The 12023-nt window shown below is 42.3% G+C and overlaps 1 protein-coding gene across 1 annotated transcript in view; it reads left to right on the forward strand.

Annotated features, from left to right (window-relative positions):
- ESR2 (estrogen receptor 2) overlaps window positions 1–12023 on the forward strand; it is a 77794-nt gene that overhangs the window by 25370 nt on the left and 40401 nt on the right. Inside the window, exons 2-4 of the mRNA XM_072986787.2 lie at window positions 3381–3877; window positions 7250–7425; window positions 9933–10049. Of these exons, the coding sequence (XP_072842888.2) occupies window positions 3441–3877; window positions 7250–7425; window positions 9933–10049 (730 nt within the window). The 5' untranslated portion in view covers window positions 3381–3440. The remainder of the gene's footprint in view (window positions 1–3380; window positions 3878–7249; window positions 7426–9932; window positions 10050–12023) is intronic.

A 12023-nucleotide genomic window follows, 5' to 3' on the forward strand; every position in this document is an offset into this window, starting at 1 on the left:
TCTCATTAGATGGCCAAAGTACTGGAGCCTCAGCTTCAGGATCTGTCCTTCCAGTGAGCACTCAGGGTTGATTTCCTTTAGAACTGATAGGTTTGTTCTCCTTGCAGTCCAGGGGATTCTCAAGAGCCTCCTCCAGCACCACAATTCAAAGGCATCAATTCTTCGGCGGTCTGCTTTCTTTATGGTCCAGCTCTCACTTCCATACATCACGACAGGAAAAACCATAGCTTTGACTATTCGGACTTTTGTTGGCAAGGTGATGTCTCTGCTTTTCAAGATGCTGTCCAGATTTGTCATCGCTTTCCTCCCAAGAAGAAGGCGCCTTTTAATTTCAGGGCTGCTGTCTCCATCTGCAGTGATCATGGAGCCCAGGAAGATAAAATTTGACACTGCCTCCATATCTTCCCCTTCTATTTCCCAGGAGGTGATGGGACCAGTGGCCATGATCTTAGTTTTTTTGATGTTGAGTTTCAGACCGTTTTTTGCACTCTCCTCTTTCACTCTCATTACAAGGTTCTTTAATTCCTCCTCACTTTCTGCCATCAGAGTGGTATCATCTGCATATCGGAGGTTGTTGATATTTCTTCCGGCAATCTTAATTCCGGCTTGGGTTTCTTCCAGTCCAGCCTTCCGCATGATGTATTCTGCATATAAGTTAAATAAGCTGGGGGACAATATACAGCCTTGCCGTACTCCTTTCCCAATTTTGAACCACTCAGTTGTTCCATGACCAGTTCTAACTGTTGCTTCCTGTCCCACATATAGGTTTCTCAGGAGACAGATAAAGTGGTCAGGCACTCCCATTTCTTTAAGAACTTGCCATAGTTTGCTGTGGTCCACACAGTCAAAGGCTTTCGCATAGTCAATGAAGCAGAAGTAGATATTTTTCTGGAACTCTCTGGCTTTCTCCATAATCCAGCGCAAGTTAGCAATTTGGTCTCGATTTCCTCTGCCTCTTCGGAATCCAGCTTGTACTTCTGGGAGTTCTCGGTCCACATACTGCTGAAGCCTACCTTGTAGGATTTTGAGCATAACCTTGCTAGCGTGCGAAATGAGTGCAATTGTACGGTAGTTGGAGCATTCTTTGGCACTGCCTTTCTTTGGGATTGGGATGTAGACTGATCTTTTCCAATCCTCTGGCCACTGTTGAGTTTTCCAAACTTGCTGGCATATTGAATGTAGCACCTTAACAGCATCATCTTTCAAGATTTTAAATAGTTCAACTGGAATGCCATCACCTCCACTGGCCTTGTTGTTAGCCAGGCTTTCTAAGGCCCACTTGACTTCGCTCTCCAGGATGTCTGGCTCAAGGTCAGCAACTACATTGTCTGGGTTGTCCGGGATATCCACATCTTTCTGATATAATTCCTCTGTGTATTCTTGCCACCTCTTCTTGACGTCTTCTGCTTCTGTTAGGTCCCTCCCATTTTTGTCTTTTATCATGTTCATCTTTGCGCAAAATGTTCCTCTAATATGTCCAATTTTCCTGAACAGATCTCTGGTCTTTCCTTTTCTGTTATCTTCCTCTATTTCTTTGCATTGTTCATTTAAGAAGGCCCTCTTGTCTCTCCTTGCTATTCTTTGGAAGTCTGAATTCAAGTTTCTGTAACTTTCCCTATCTCCCTTGCATTTTGCTTCCCTTCTCCTCTCTGCTATTTCTAAGGCCTCGTTGGACAGCCACTTTGCTTTCTTGCATTTCCTTTTCTTTGGGATGGTTTTCGTTGCTGCCTCCTGGACAATGTTACGAGCCTCTATCCAAAGTTCTTCAGGCATTCTGTCCACCAAATCTAGTTCCTTAAATCTGTTCTTTACTTCCACTGTGTATTCATAAGGGATTTGGTTTAGATTATACCTGAGTGGCCCAGTGGTTTTTCCTAATCTCTTAATTGTAAAATACAATTGTAAAATACAATTATTTAAAAAAGAATTAAATAATATTATATTCAAAACAGTAAATAAAATCAATAGTAAAAACACATTCAAAAGCAACAAGACACAACAATCCATTTAAGAACCCTTCACAGATATCCACTTACTAAGGTAAGCTGGCCTGAAGAAAAGGTCTTTGTCTGCTTGAGGAAGGATAGCAAAGATGGGGCCAGCCTGGCCTCCAATAGGAGGGGGTTCCAGAGTCTTGGAGGCCCTCTCCTGTTTACCCATCAAATGCATCTGTGAAGGTGGTGGGATCAAGAAAAAGGCCTCCTTTTATGATCTTAACACCTGGGCAGGCTCATAAAGAGAGATGTAGTCCTTGGGATCGCTTGGACTCAAGCCATTTAGGAATTGCGCTAAAACAGTGCTGATATCCCACTGCCTCCCAAGGTTTAAGGTGCAGGGTTTTGAAATGTTACTTTTTTGTACTAAGATGGCTGGAGGCCATTTCCTTTTCTCCTAGGTTTGGCCATTTCCATGTTCTGCTAGGGGGGGATGATGGTGTTCCATCACTAACATTGCAGTTCAATTCAGTCTCCTTGAGTTTTGCACCTTTTCTTTTTGATGACATGCCTATGACCTCTACAGTAGTAGACACCATCTAATTTAATCAATCTTAACTGGAGATAACTAACCACAGGTAAGCATAGGAGGGATGTCTCCATCCAGGAAGACCCATGACCAGGTAAAAAAAGGGGGTGATGTGCCATGGGTAGAAATAAATACGTTATGACTCAACAAACCTGGCTGACAGTGAAAATCCCCATCTAAAGAATATTAGTTTATTAACTAGCCTAGTGGAGGAGTGAAGCACATTAAAGCTTTCCAGAAAATAATGTTCCACGTATGGTGCCATAATGGAAACAGGTTTCACAAGGTCAAAGTCCTGGGACTTTCTGATTAGGACAGACTATGGGATCATCTGCCATGTCCTTCTGACTTCCCTAAGACTGTCTGCCATCCTTACAATTGCCAAGAAAGAAATGGATTTTCCCCCAGGAGCTTCTGTGTAGTCATATAGCCCTCTTGTAATGTATGGTGTTTGAAGATAGTTTGGGTCAAATGAGCAATAAAGAGCCAAAAACCTTTACAAAAGAGCAGCTCCCTAAAGAAAACTGCAATGACTCATTTTGATATGGATTGATCCAGCTGTCGACATCTTAGGACTCCTTGTTGACAGGGGACTGGATAATACACATAATGAACACCAGCACTGCCAAATTTTCCACTACACCACCCATCCACCTCCTACCTTAACCCTGTTGGCTCTTGGACCAGATGCCTCTTGGTATTGTCTCTTTACTCAAACTCGGTAGCATTAATGGCCTAGCGCCTCAAACTCATTCCTGGGCCCATAGCATGGAAAGGGGCAGAAGTGGGGGTGTGAATTAGTGATGGTGGTGGGGAATCTTCATTTTGCAACCTTACCCTTTTATTTTGTTCTCCAGATTAAATATGTGGGGGTGACTGCTTGAAGAAGAGACACGGAGCCTCCGTCTTGCTCCAGCATGTCCCTCTGTACGTCGTCGCACAAGGAATGCCCTCCGTTGCCACCTCTTCAGGACCTCGGTTGCAGCAAAACAGATGGGAAAGGCTCCCTCTCTGAGCTGAACTCCAGTGTCATCCCCTTCAGCTGCAGCCAGTCTGCTTTGACCGTTGAGCACAGTTCGATCTACATCCCCTCGTCTTACATGGAAAGCCGGCCCGATTACTCAGCCATGGCTTTCTATAGCCCTACCATGATGAACTATAACATCCCCAGCAATTACAGTGATTCGGAGAGCGCCCCCTTAAGGCAGACGGCCAGTCCAGGCATGTTGTGGCCTGGTCCCGGTCACATCTCGCCCTTGACTTTGCATTGCCAGTCATCGGTTTTATATGCGGAGCAACCCAAAAGCCCGTGGTGTGAAACAAGACCCGTGGATCACGTCCTGCCTATGCACAGGTAATGTTCTACTTGCCTTATCGGTCATAGTTCTCTGAATTCACTGTCTTTTAGTCAACGTGGTGCTCTTCAAATTTCTTAGGAAGACGTCCTCCATAGTTCATCGTACCTGGTGAGTGCTCCAGTAAAGGCTTGCAGTAATGTGACCAAGGGGAAAAGCCTTGATGGAGCTCAGTATTCTGTCTGTTTACATGAGTTTGCAAAAGCTGTGCATGCCTCTTGATTATACTACCTTTTGGAGGCCACTCATCCATAAAGCTTCCTCAATTCGAAAGTGAGTTGACGACACATAATATAAAAAGCCAAATAGGTGGGTTCACTATGCATCGCCGGAAGAAAAAGTAGAGTTCTCCCCTGGCAAGGATGCTTCCTCTCCCCCCACCCCCGTACCTGTATGTTATCAGTGTCAGTCTACCCGAAAGCCTAATATCAATAATATTGATATTCAAGTGAAGCAGCCAAAACATGGGTCACCCAGTCACACAAATCCCACTCAGCATGGGATGGACCCCATGAATAGATACATTTTTATTGGTAAGGGTTGCAAAAGGAATGTCATAGGAATATTATCATTAAGCCCCAAATATATCAACATAAAAGATATCTGGCTTCTAATCTATCAATTATTTATTTATTTATTTATTTATTTATTTATTTATTTATTTATTTATTTATTTATTTATTTGTACCCCAACTAATCTGGTCAACACTTGTTTATTTCTTGTTCCCCTTTAACGACTGCCAGATCTTCCTCCTCCCCTCCAGATCCTTAGCATTCTGGTACTACTTCCTGTGCCTGCTCTTTCCAGAAGGTTCCCCGCCCTCTGGATTTTCTGACCAACCCTCTTCTTCCGACTTCTCCTCTTCTACCTTCCTTGGTATTTCTGGTAGTGTTGGCAGCCTCACAGGGTGCAACATGCCCACCTTCTGGGGTAGGATAAGGATAAAGGTAAAGTTTCCCCTTGACAATTAGTCCAATCATGTCTGACTCTAGGGGGTGGTGTTCATCCCCGTTTCCAAGCCGTAGAGCCAGCGTTTTGTCCATAGACAATATTCTGTGGTCACGTGGCCAGTGTGACTAGACACAGAATGCCTTTACCTTCCCACTGTGATGGTACCTTGCGTTTTTAAATGCTTTCGAACTGCTAGGTTGGCAGGAGCTGGGAGCTCACTCCAACGCGTGGATTCGAACTGCTGGTCTTTCGACCTTGCAGCCCAGAGGCTTCTGCAATTTAACTCTCAGTGCCACCACATCTGGGGTAGGATAGTCCAACCTCCGGAGAATTATTGGGGTAAAAGGCACCAGAGACAGCTTGACACTGGAACCTTCTAGGGCCCCCTCACAAAGGCATTTGTGATAAAGAGCGTGAGGAGGAAGGTTGGATCTGTCCCAGTGACCTTGAGCCAATTCCTACCTCTCAGTCTAACCTACCTTGTAAGGCTTTTGTGAAAATAAAAACCAGCAATGGGGCAAAAAGCATGCATTCCATTCTGAACTCTTTTAATAAAGGGTAAGTGATACAAATTAAAAAGCAGTAAGGCTTTGCTGCTAACATGACTGATTTGGCCTTCGGACAGGTTACAGTGTAGTAGCTTTTTAAATATTTCTTGGTGAGTCTGAGAACAGGGACAGATTAAGATTAGTATAATGAGCATCTCTCATCTTCAAAATGATCTTTCTTGTTACACATCCTGTTTTGGGGTGGCACTTCTTTCTCTCTCTGGCTTGCTCGCTCTCACGCTCTTTTTCTTTCTTTCCTTGGTGGTAATGTCTTAATCCTGTATTAATTTATTGCCATGGAGACAATGATTGTGGTATTGAGATTTTGTGAATTACAACTTAAATGAAAGTTCTAAGGTGCAAAGAGTATGAATTACACAGAGCCAGTCCCTCCTTTTCCTTGATTAAATGTCCATAGGCCATTTTAATTTTTTTAAATGATGGGTTGTTGGTTTTTTTTAAATCACAGATAAAACTTTCCTTGAGTTGGAAGGGAATTTATTTAAAACCAGTTTAAAAACCAGTTTAAGAACTGACAAACTTTTAATGAAACCTTTCCTTTTATTTGAAACCTTTATTGAAGCCATAATCCAAAACCTTCTTGATCTGAGATGGGTAAAACTACTGGCCAGAATTTATGCAAACTTTAAAAATTGCTGTCGATAGTACACATCGGGCTTCCATGTTTACAGCAGGAATGTAAATCATCTTTTGCCTCGTCTGCCTTCCACAACAACCTATAAATGTAAGGGATTAAACAGGAGTGATGGTAATCTCACGAGGAGATTAGCTGGATAGTTCAGTGGAAAGGACAATAATGCTGGGAAAGGTGGAAGACAGCAGGAAAAGAGGAAAATCAAATGTGAGATGGACTGACTCCCTAAAACAATGGTTCCCAACCTTAGGTGCCCAGGTGTTCTTGATCTAAAACTCCCATAAACCCTGGCCAACACAACAAAGTGGTGAAGGCTTCTGGGAGTTGTAATCCAAGAACATCTGGGGACCCAAGGTTGGGAAGCACTGCCATAAAAGGATCACATGAGGACAGTACATTGTGGAGATCACTCGTTAATGAGTCAACAGAAAACATTTTTGTAGATGAGGCATATCAAAGGGTTTTATAACAATGACTAAAGATTAATTCCCGCTCAGCCTGGATGTTCTCCTGTTCTGTTCTATCTCCTATAAACTCTATTCACTCAAAACTATCCATATGTGATCTTTGAGCATGCTAATTTAAATTTGGGGCTTCTCACTTTTCACCTGATCATGAGTTCCCCCTGTCAAGCAATTTATCATAATCTTCTTAAAAACAATGACAAAAAGCAGGCTTTTGGTTTCTATCATGATGTAACGAAGGTTCTTTGAACAGTGTGATGGGTGGAATATAAAATGCCTAGAACTTTAAACTGTATATATAACAGTTTCATATATATGTTACAGCGACTCCCATTATACTGGGACTTGAAACATGAAAATGTTATTTTTTTGGACTACAACTCTCATGATACTGTGACTTGTAGTTCGAAAAAGGATAACATTATCAAGTTCTGGAGATATAATGAAGGCTGGAAGCTATAGAACTTTGTTTACATTCAACGCTGGTGGATCCTAGCCCCTGAACTCTTCTTCCAAAATAAATCTAGCAGTCTATAAGAAAACTCTCTCTCTCTCTCTCTCTCTCTCTCTCTCTCTCTCTGTGTGTGTGTGTGTGTTTGTGTTTGTGTGTGTTTTCATTGTAATAGACTCCCATGTCCAATTCCTCTCCAATAAAAGAATTGGATGGCCAATGGAACAAAGAACGGAAATCATTAAACATACACTTTGCTTTTACTGCTTTATAATTAAACCTTCTTTCTTTGTGACTCCAGAGAGACACTGAAAAGGAAAGGTGGTAGTACTGACTGTACCAGCCCAATCACAAACAGTCCCAGCTCAAAAAGGGATGCTCATTTCTGTGCCGTGTGCAGTGATTATGCCTCCGGGTACCACTATGGTGTTTGGTCCTGTGAAGGCTGCAAAGCCTTCTTCAAAAGAAGCATCCAAGGTAGGAGAAATGGGTTTTCCTGCAAGGGGTTTTCATTGCGGGGTGGGACAATCTTTTTTTGTTTAAAAAAAACAACAACTTGAGGCCAAATTACGAAGTGTGAGAGCAGAACATAGTAAGGTTACTCTCTGGAACCTATTTTGTTTATTTTATTTATTGGTGTCATTTTTAGGTCATGTGAGGCAGTTAAAAGCACAATAGCTTACCAGTTAAAAAGCAACTAAACTATAATAATTATTGCAAATTTAAATAACAATAAACTTTAAAAATGTCAAAACAAACCTAGAAAACAAAAGAAAAAGCCAAAAACAAGCAAGATGAAAAAGGCAAAAAATATACAAAATGAAAGAAGCACTCCAACATCCAGAGACTCAGTCATCTGAAGAGATTGGTCTCCACCTGTTCACAGAAGGATAAAAGGGAGGGGTCTGACGTAACTTCGTGAGGGAGCACCAGAGGACCAATATTTGGGGGCCCTGAAGTTTGAACGGTCATGGGACCCCCTTCACAACTAGCAATGAGGTCTAAGTAACCATGGTTCCACAACAGATCATCATAGGTTCATTTGTTTTTTTTAAAAATGTGGAGTAAAGTTGCTTCTGAAACTGGAAAGTGGGGTAAAGTTGCTTCTGGAGCTCCATGGGGATTTAGGGGCCTTAAGCTCCATGAGTTTCATCTCCTGCTGCAAAAGAAAACATTCCACAACCTGGGAAGATCCGTAGAGAACCTCAGTTCTCAGAATCTCCTAGTCAACCTGGCCAGTGACCACCTCATCAATTCCAGGAACTGTAGGCCAACGGTAGGCCAAAAATTAACTTTTCCAAGCTTTGGACTCCAGTTTGTACTGTTAATGGTGCAATTCTAGAATCTCTGATGTCTACCTGCTTTATTCTGCTATTCATGTTTACCCAGAAGTAATAGTCATTGCTATCAATGGGACTTCAATTATACAAATAGCATCAATTCTGAAGGCAGATAATTAAGCTTATTCATGAAACCAAAATGTTTACCTGACATCCGTTTTGGTCACCTACGCTTTCAAAAGTGTACAAGATAACCTTTTGAAGGCCGTGACATAAGAGATCTAGTAGGACAACATTTTTATCTTATTTTCGAGGGCACCTTTGATTATAATCAGCCTTTGCTGCCAAGCACGGAGTCCACATCTGTTCTGGGAACACAGTGGCTTTCAAAAATAAAAATAAAATAAAATGCAATACAATTTCCAGCAGTTCTACAAAACTAATTTTCTGGTCTTATTAAACCAATCTTTAAAACATTTATATTTAAAAAAGAAATATCATTTTGAGCTATTTAGATTTTTTAAAAATATCATTGTACAAATCTGCACAGCTCCTTGTCTACATAAGAGCCAGCTTCCTGAAGCTTTATAAAAACTGATAGAAACTGTGTTATTGCTTTTGATGATGAGACCTCATGCGAAGCCCATAAGCAGGTTGGTTAATCTTCCTAAGGAAAAGGGTGTTGGGCAAGGGGGATTTGAAGAGAAGAAATGGCATGAGAATTAAGAGAGGAATGATGTATCCTCTCTCCTTCAGGTAAGGTTTGCTTAAACAGTCTCCCCGCTTCAAACTAGACCTCCATATGCTTCTCCTGTACAAAGCTCAGGTGTGTATTTGTGAGACTTGGAATCCTGAGAGATGAGGAATTGGTTGGGAGGAGGTGTTGCAATGGAGAAGCACCAAAAATGGGAGAAGGTTAAATCTCAAATTTATTTCTCAGGAGTTCCACACACTTATGTGGAACCATGGGTAGGCAGGGGTGCTGTGTTAGGAAAAGAAGCAGGTGCAGGGAGGAAAATGGACACTAAAATCTGCTACCTGACATTGCTTCCTCTTTCAAAGATCTACAGTTAAACAGGTTGCTGGCCCAATGTGGTGTAGAAGGCAGTGGTTCCCAGCCTTGGGTCCCCAGATGGACTAAAACTCCCAGAAGCCTTCCCCTGGCCTGGCCACGATTTCTGGGAATTGTAGTCCAAGAATATCTGGAGACCCAAGGTTGGGAAGCATTGAGTTAGAGTACTGGATTGGGATCTGGGACATTTAGGTTCTAGATACCACTGAGTTCACCAGCTGTCCTTGGAACAGTCACTCTTTCTTGCTGTGACTACCCAGCAGGATTGTCGTAAGGAGGAAACAGGAAGTACGGAATAATCTATGCCCAAATGAGCTAGCTGGTGGAAGCACTGGCTTCTCTAAATGGTCTTCTGAGCAGGTTGGCAACTCACCCCCCTCTAACCTGATAACTTGCAAATCCTACTCAATAGTTTTTCATATAAATTTCAGTTTCTGGACGAGGATGTAAATTATGTTATTGTAAGACCACCTAGACGTTCACCAAGGACAAACCCATCAGAAGGCTGATGGCCCATCAGGATTTGGCAAAGATTAGGCTCAAGGCACAGAATGTTTTTTTAAAATCACAAATCAAGTAGTGCTTTTCCTTTTTCTCTAGTTTTTAAATATACCTTTTATATCTCCACGCAGGACACAACGATTATATATGCCCGGCGACGAATCAATGCACAATAGATAAAAATAGGCGCAAAAGCTGTCAGGCTTGCCGGCTACGGAAATGCTACGAAGTAGGAATGATGAAATGCGGTGAGTTTTTTTCGCTCCTTTGAGATCCTCTCCACTTGCCATGCAAAAACAGTCCAATCCAGGCCACAGGCATCCATAAGGATCTCAATGATGACTATGATGTGGATCCAGAGATATTTACCTTCAGTCAAACAAAACCACTTGTGTTTTTAGGGATGCTTGGGAAGATTCAGTCTTCCCTTATGTTGATTACGCATATGTTGTATGATCAACTTCGGCACCCAGAGCTGAGCTTACTTCTCCACCACTCCTGGTGGCTCTTTGGAAGGCTGTTTGTAAGAAGGCATGTGGTTGGTGGCATCAAATCAGTGCTTCCCAAGGCTGATCCTTGTGGGAAGTGGCAGGTGGGATTAGAAAGGAGATTTAAGAATGCTTATGAGACTTTAATGGTACTACCGCTGACATTTCACTTTTTCATCACTCAAGACTATTTCTGCTTACCATCCAGCACAGGTGCTTTGTACGCTGGGGGAATCATGTGGCAGGGGGTAGTATTCAAAGGGCACAATTTTTTCGAAGATAATGCCCCACAGATGTAGTGCTCTGTGTGATCTGCAACTTGAAGTTGCACTGGAGAGCAACCCATTGAAAGCAATAGCACTTGTTACTATTCCAAGAGTGCATTCTTTCCTTCATTCTGCTTTGCTGGTAGCTGCTTTGCCAATGCATTTATCCAGCTTGACATCTCAAGAGAGGGTGTCAGAGATCATTGAGCCAAGGTACACAAAGTCATGAACAACCTCCAATTCTTGTGTGGAGATGGTAACAGAGGAAACCTAGTGCTAGCATTAAAAGCCACCTTTTGCTTCATAATAGAGCTGTACTTCTAAAGACATGTTAACTGTATTGTTTAATTTGGCCCTCCCCTGACAAGCTACAGGCTCGCCCATTGCAACAGAAGTTAGCTAGAATTAGAAGGAGAGCGGTAAATTTGAAAACACTGGACAGTAAACTCTACATCTGCTGAACCTATTCTTGTCTCCAGTTCATAATGCTAAGATTTCCAAGCCCTCAGATAGATCCCCCAGTTTGGGGTCCTTCCAGATATGTTGGCTGAGGATGATGGGAATTCTACTCATTGGGAAAACACCAGGTTAGAGAACAACGCCCTTCCATGATGGCACAGAAATTAGCCCTGTTCCCACATACCTTCAGAATCTCAAGTGTACACACTGAACAAGCTTGACTCTAGGTAAAGCTTCACCCAGAAATAATTAGCATATAACAGACATGCAGCTGATGATTTGGGAGGACTTGAGGTCTATATAGAAGGGGAAAAAAGCAGTTTTCAGTTACGATTTTCCTTCCCCCCCTTGAGGTTTCTTGTGCCTTGTTGCTTTAGGGTAGCCTGTTAAACTCAATCATAATCTTTTTATTCTGAGACTGGAAATCCGAAAATGTGTGGCAGTTGTGGCTGAATACCCTTTAACACTCCAATCATTTCATTTTGTCAGCTACTGTGGAGAAAGGTGGTAACTAGAAGCCTTAGATTACAAGGTGCTAAAACTGAGGGTGGGGCCACACTGTCAAGATGAATCTGAGCAATCTGCCTTTGCTGCGGCTTGATCCACAGTCTCTTTTATGCTTGTGTTCAGTTTAGGTGACCACACAAAGATTCTGGATTGTTTTTGGTGCCAGTGTCTGCCCTGGCTCTCAATCTTATGCAATTTGATATGTGCCCGCGCGCCACATTCCAGAGCCCCTTTCCTTTCATACTATCCGTCTGGCAATTCCTGATTCTCCCTTCTAATCTTTTTGTTCTCTGTGCAGAGGTGATCACAGAATCATAGAATCATATGATAATTGAGTTGGAAGGGGCCTAAAAGCCCATCGATTCCAACCCCCACCTCAATGCAGGAATCCAAATCAAAGCAGATCTGACAGATAGTTGTCCAATTTTCTCTTGAACGTCTCCAGTATTGGAGTGCTCACCATCTTAATTTAATTTAATTCTAAACTAATGGATCAATTCAG

Source organism: Pogona vitticeps, chromosome 1 (genome assembly GCF_051106095.1).
Source record: "Pogona vitticeps strain Pit_001003342236 chromosome 1, PviZW2.1, whole genome shotgun sequence".
NCBI lineage: Eukaryota > Metazoa > Chordata > Lepidosauria > Squamata > Agamidae > Pogona > Pogona vitticeps.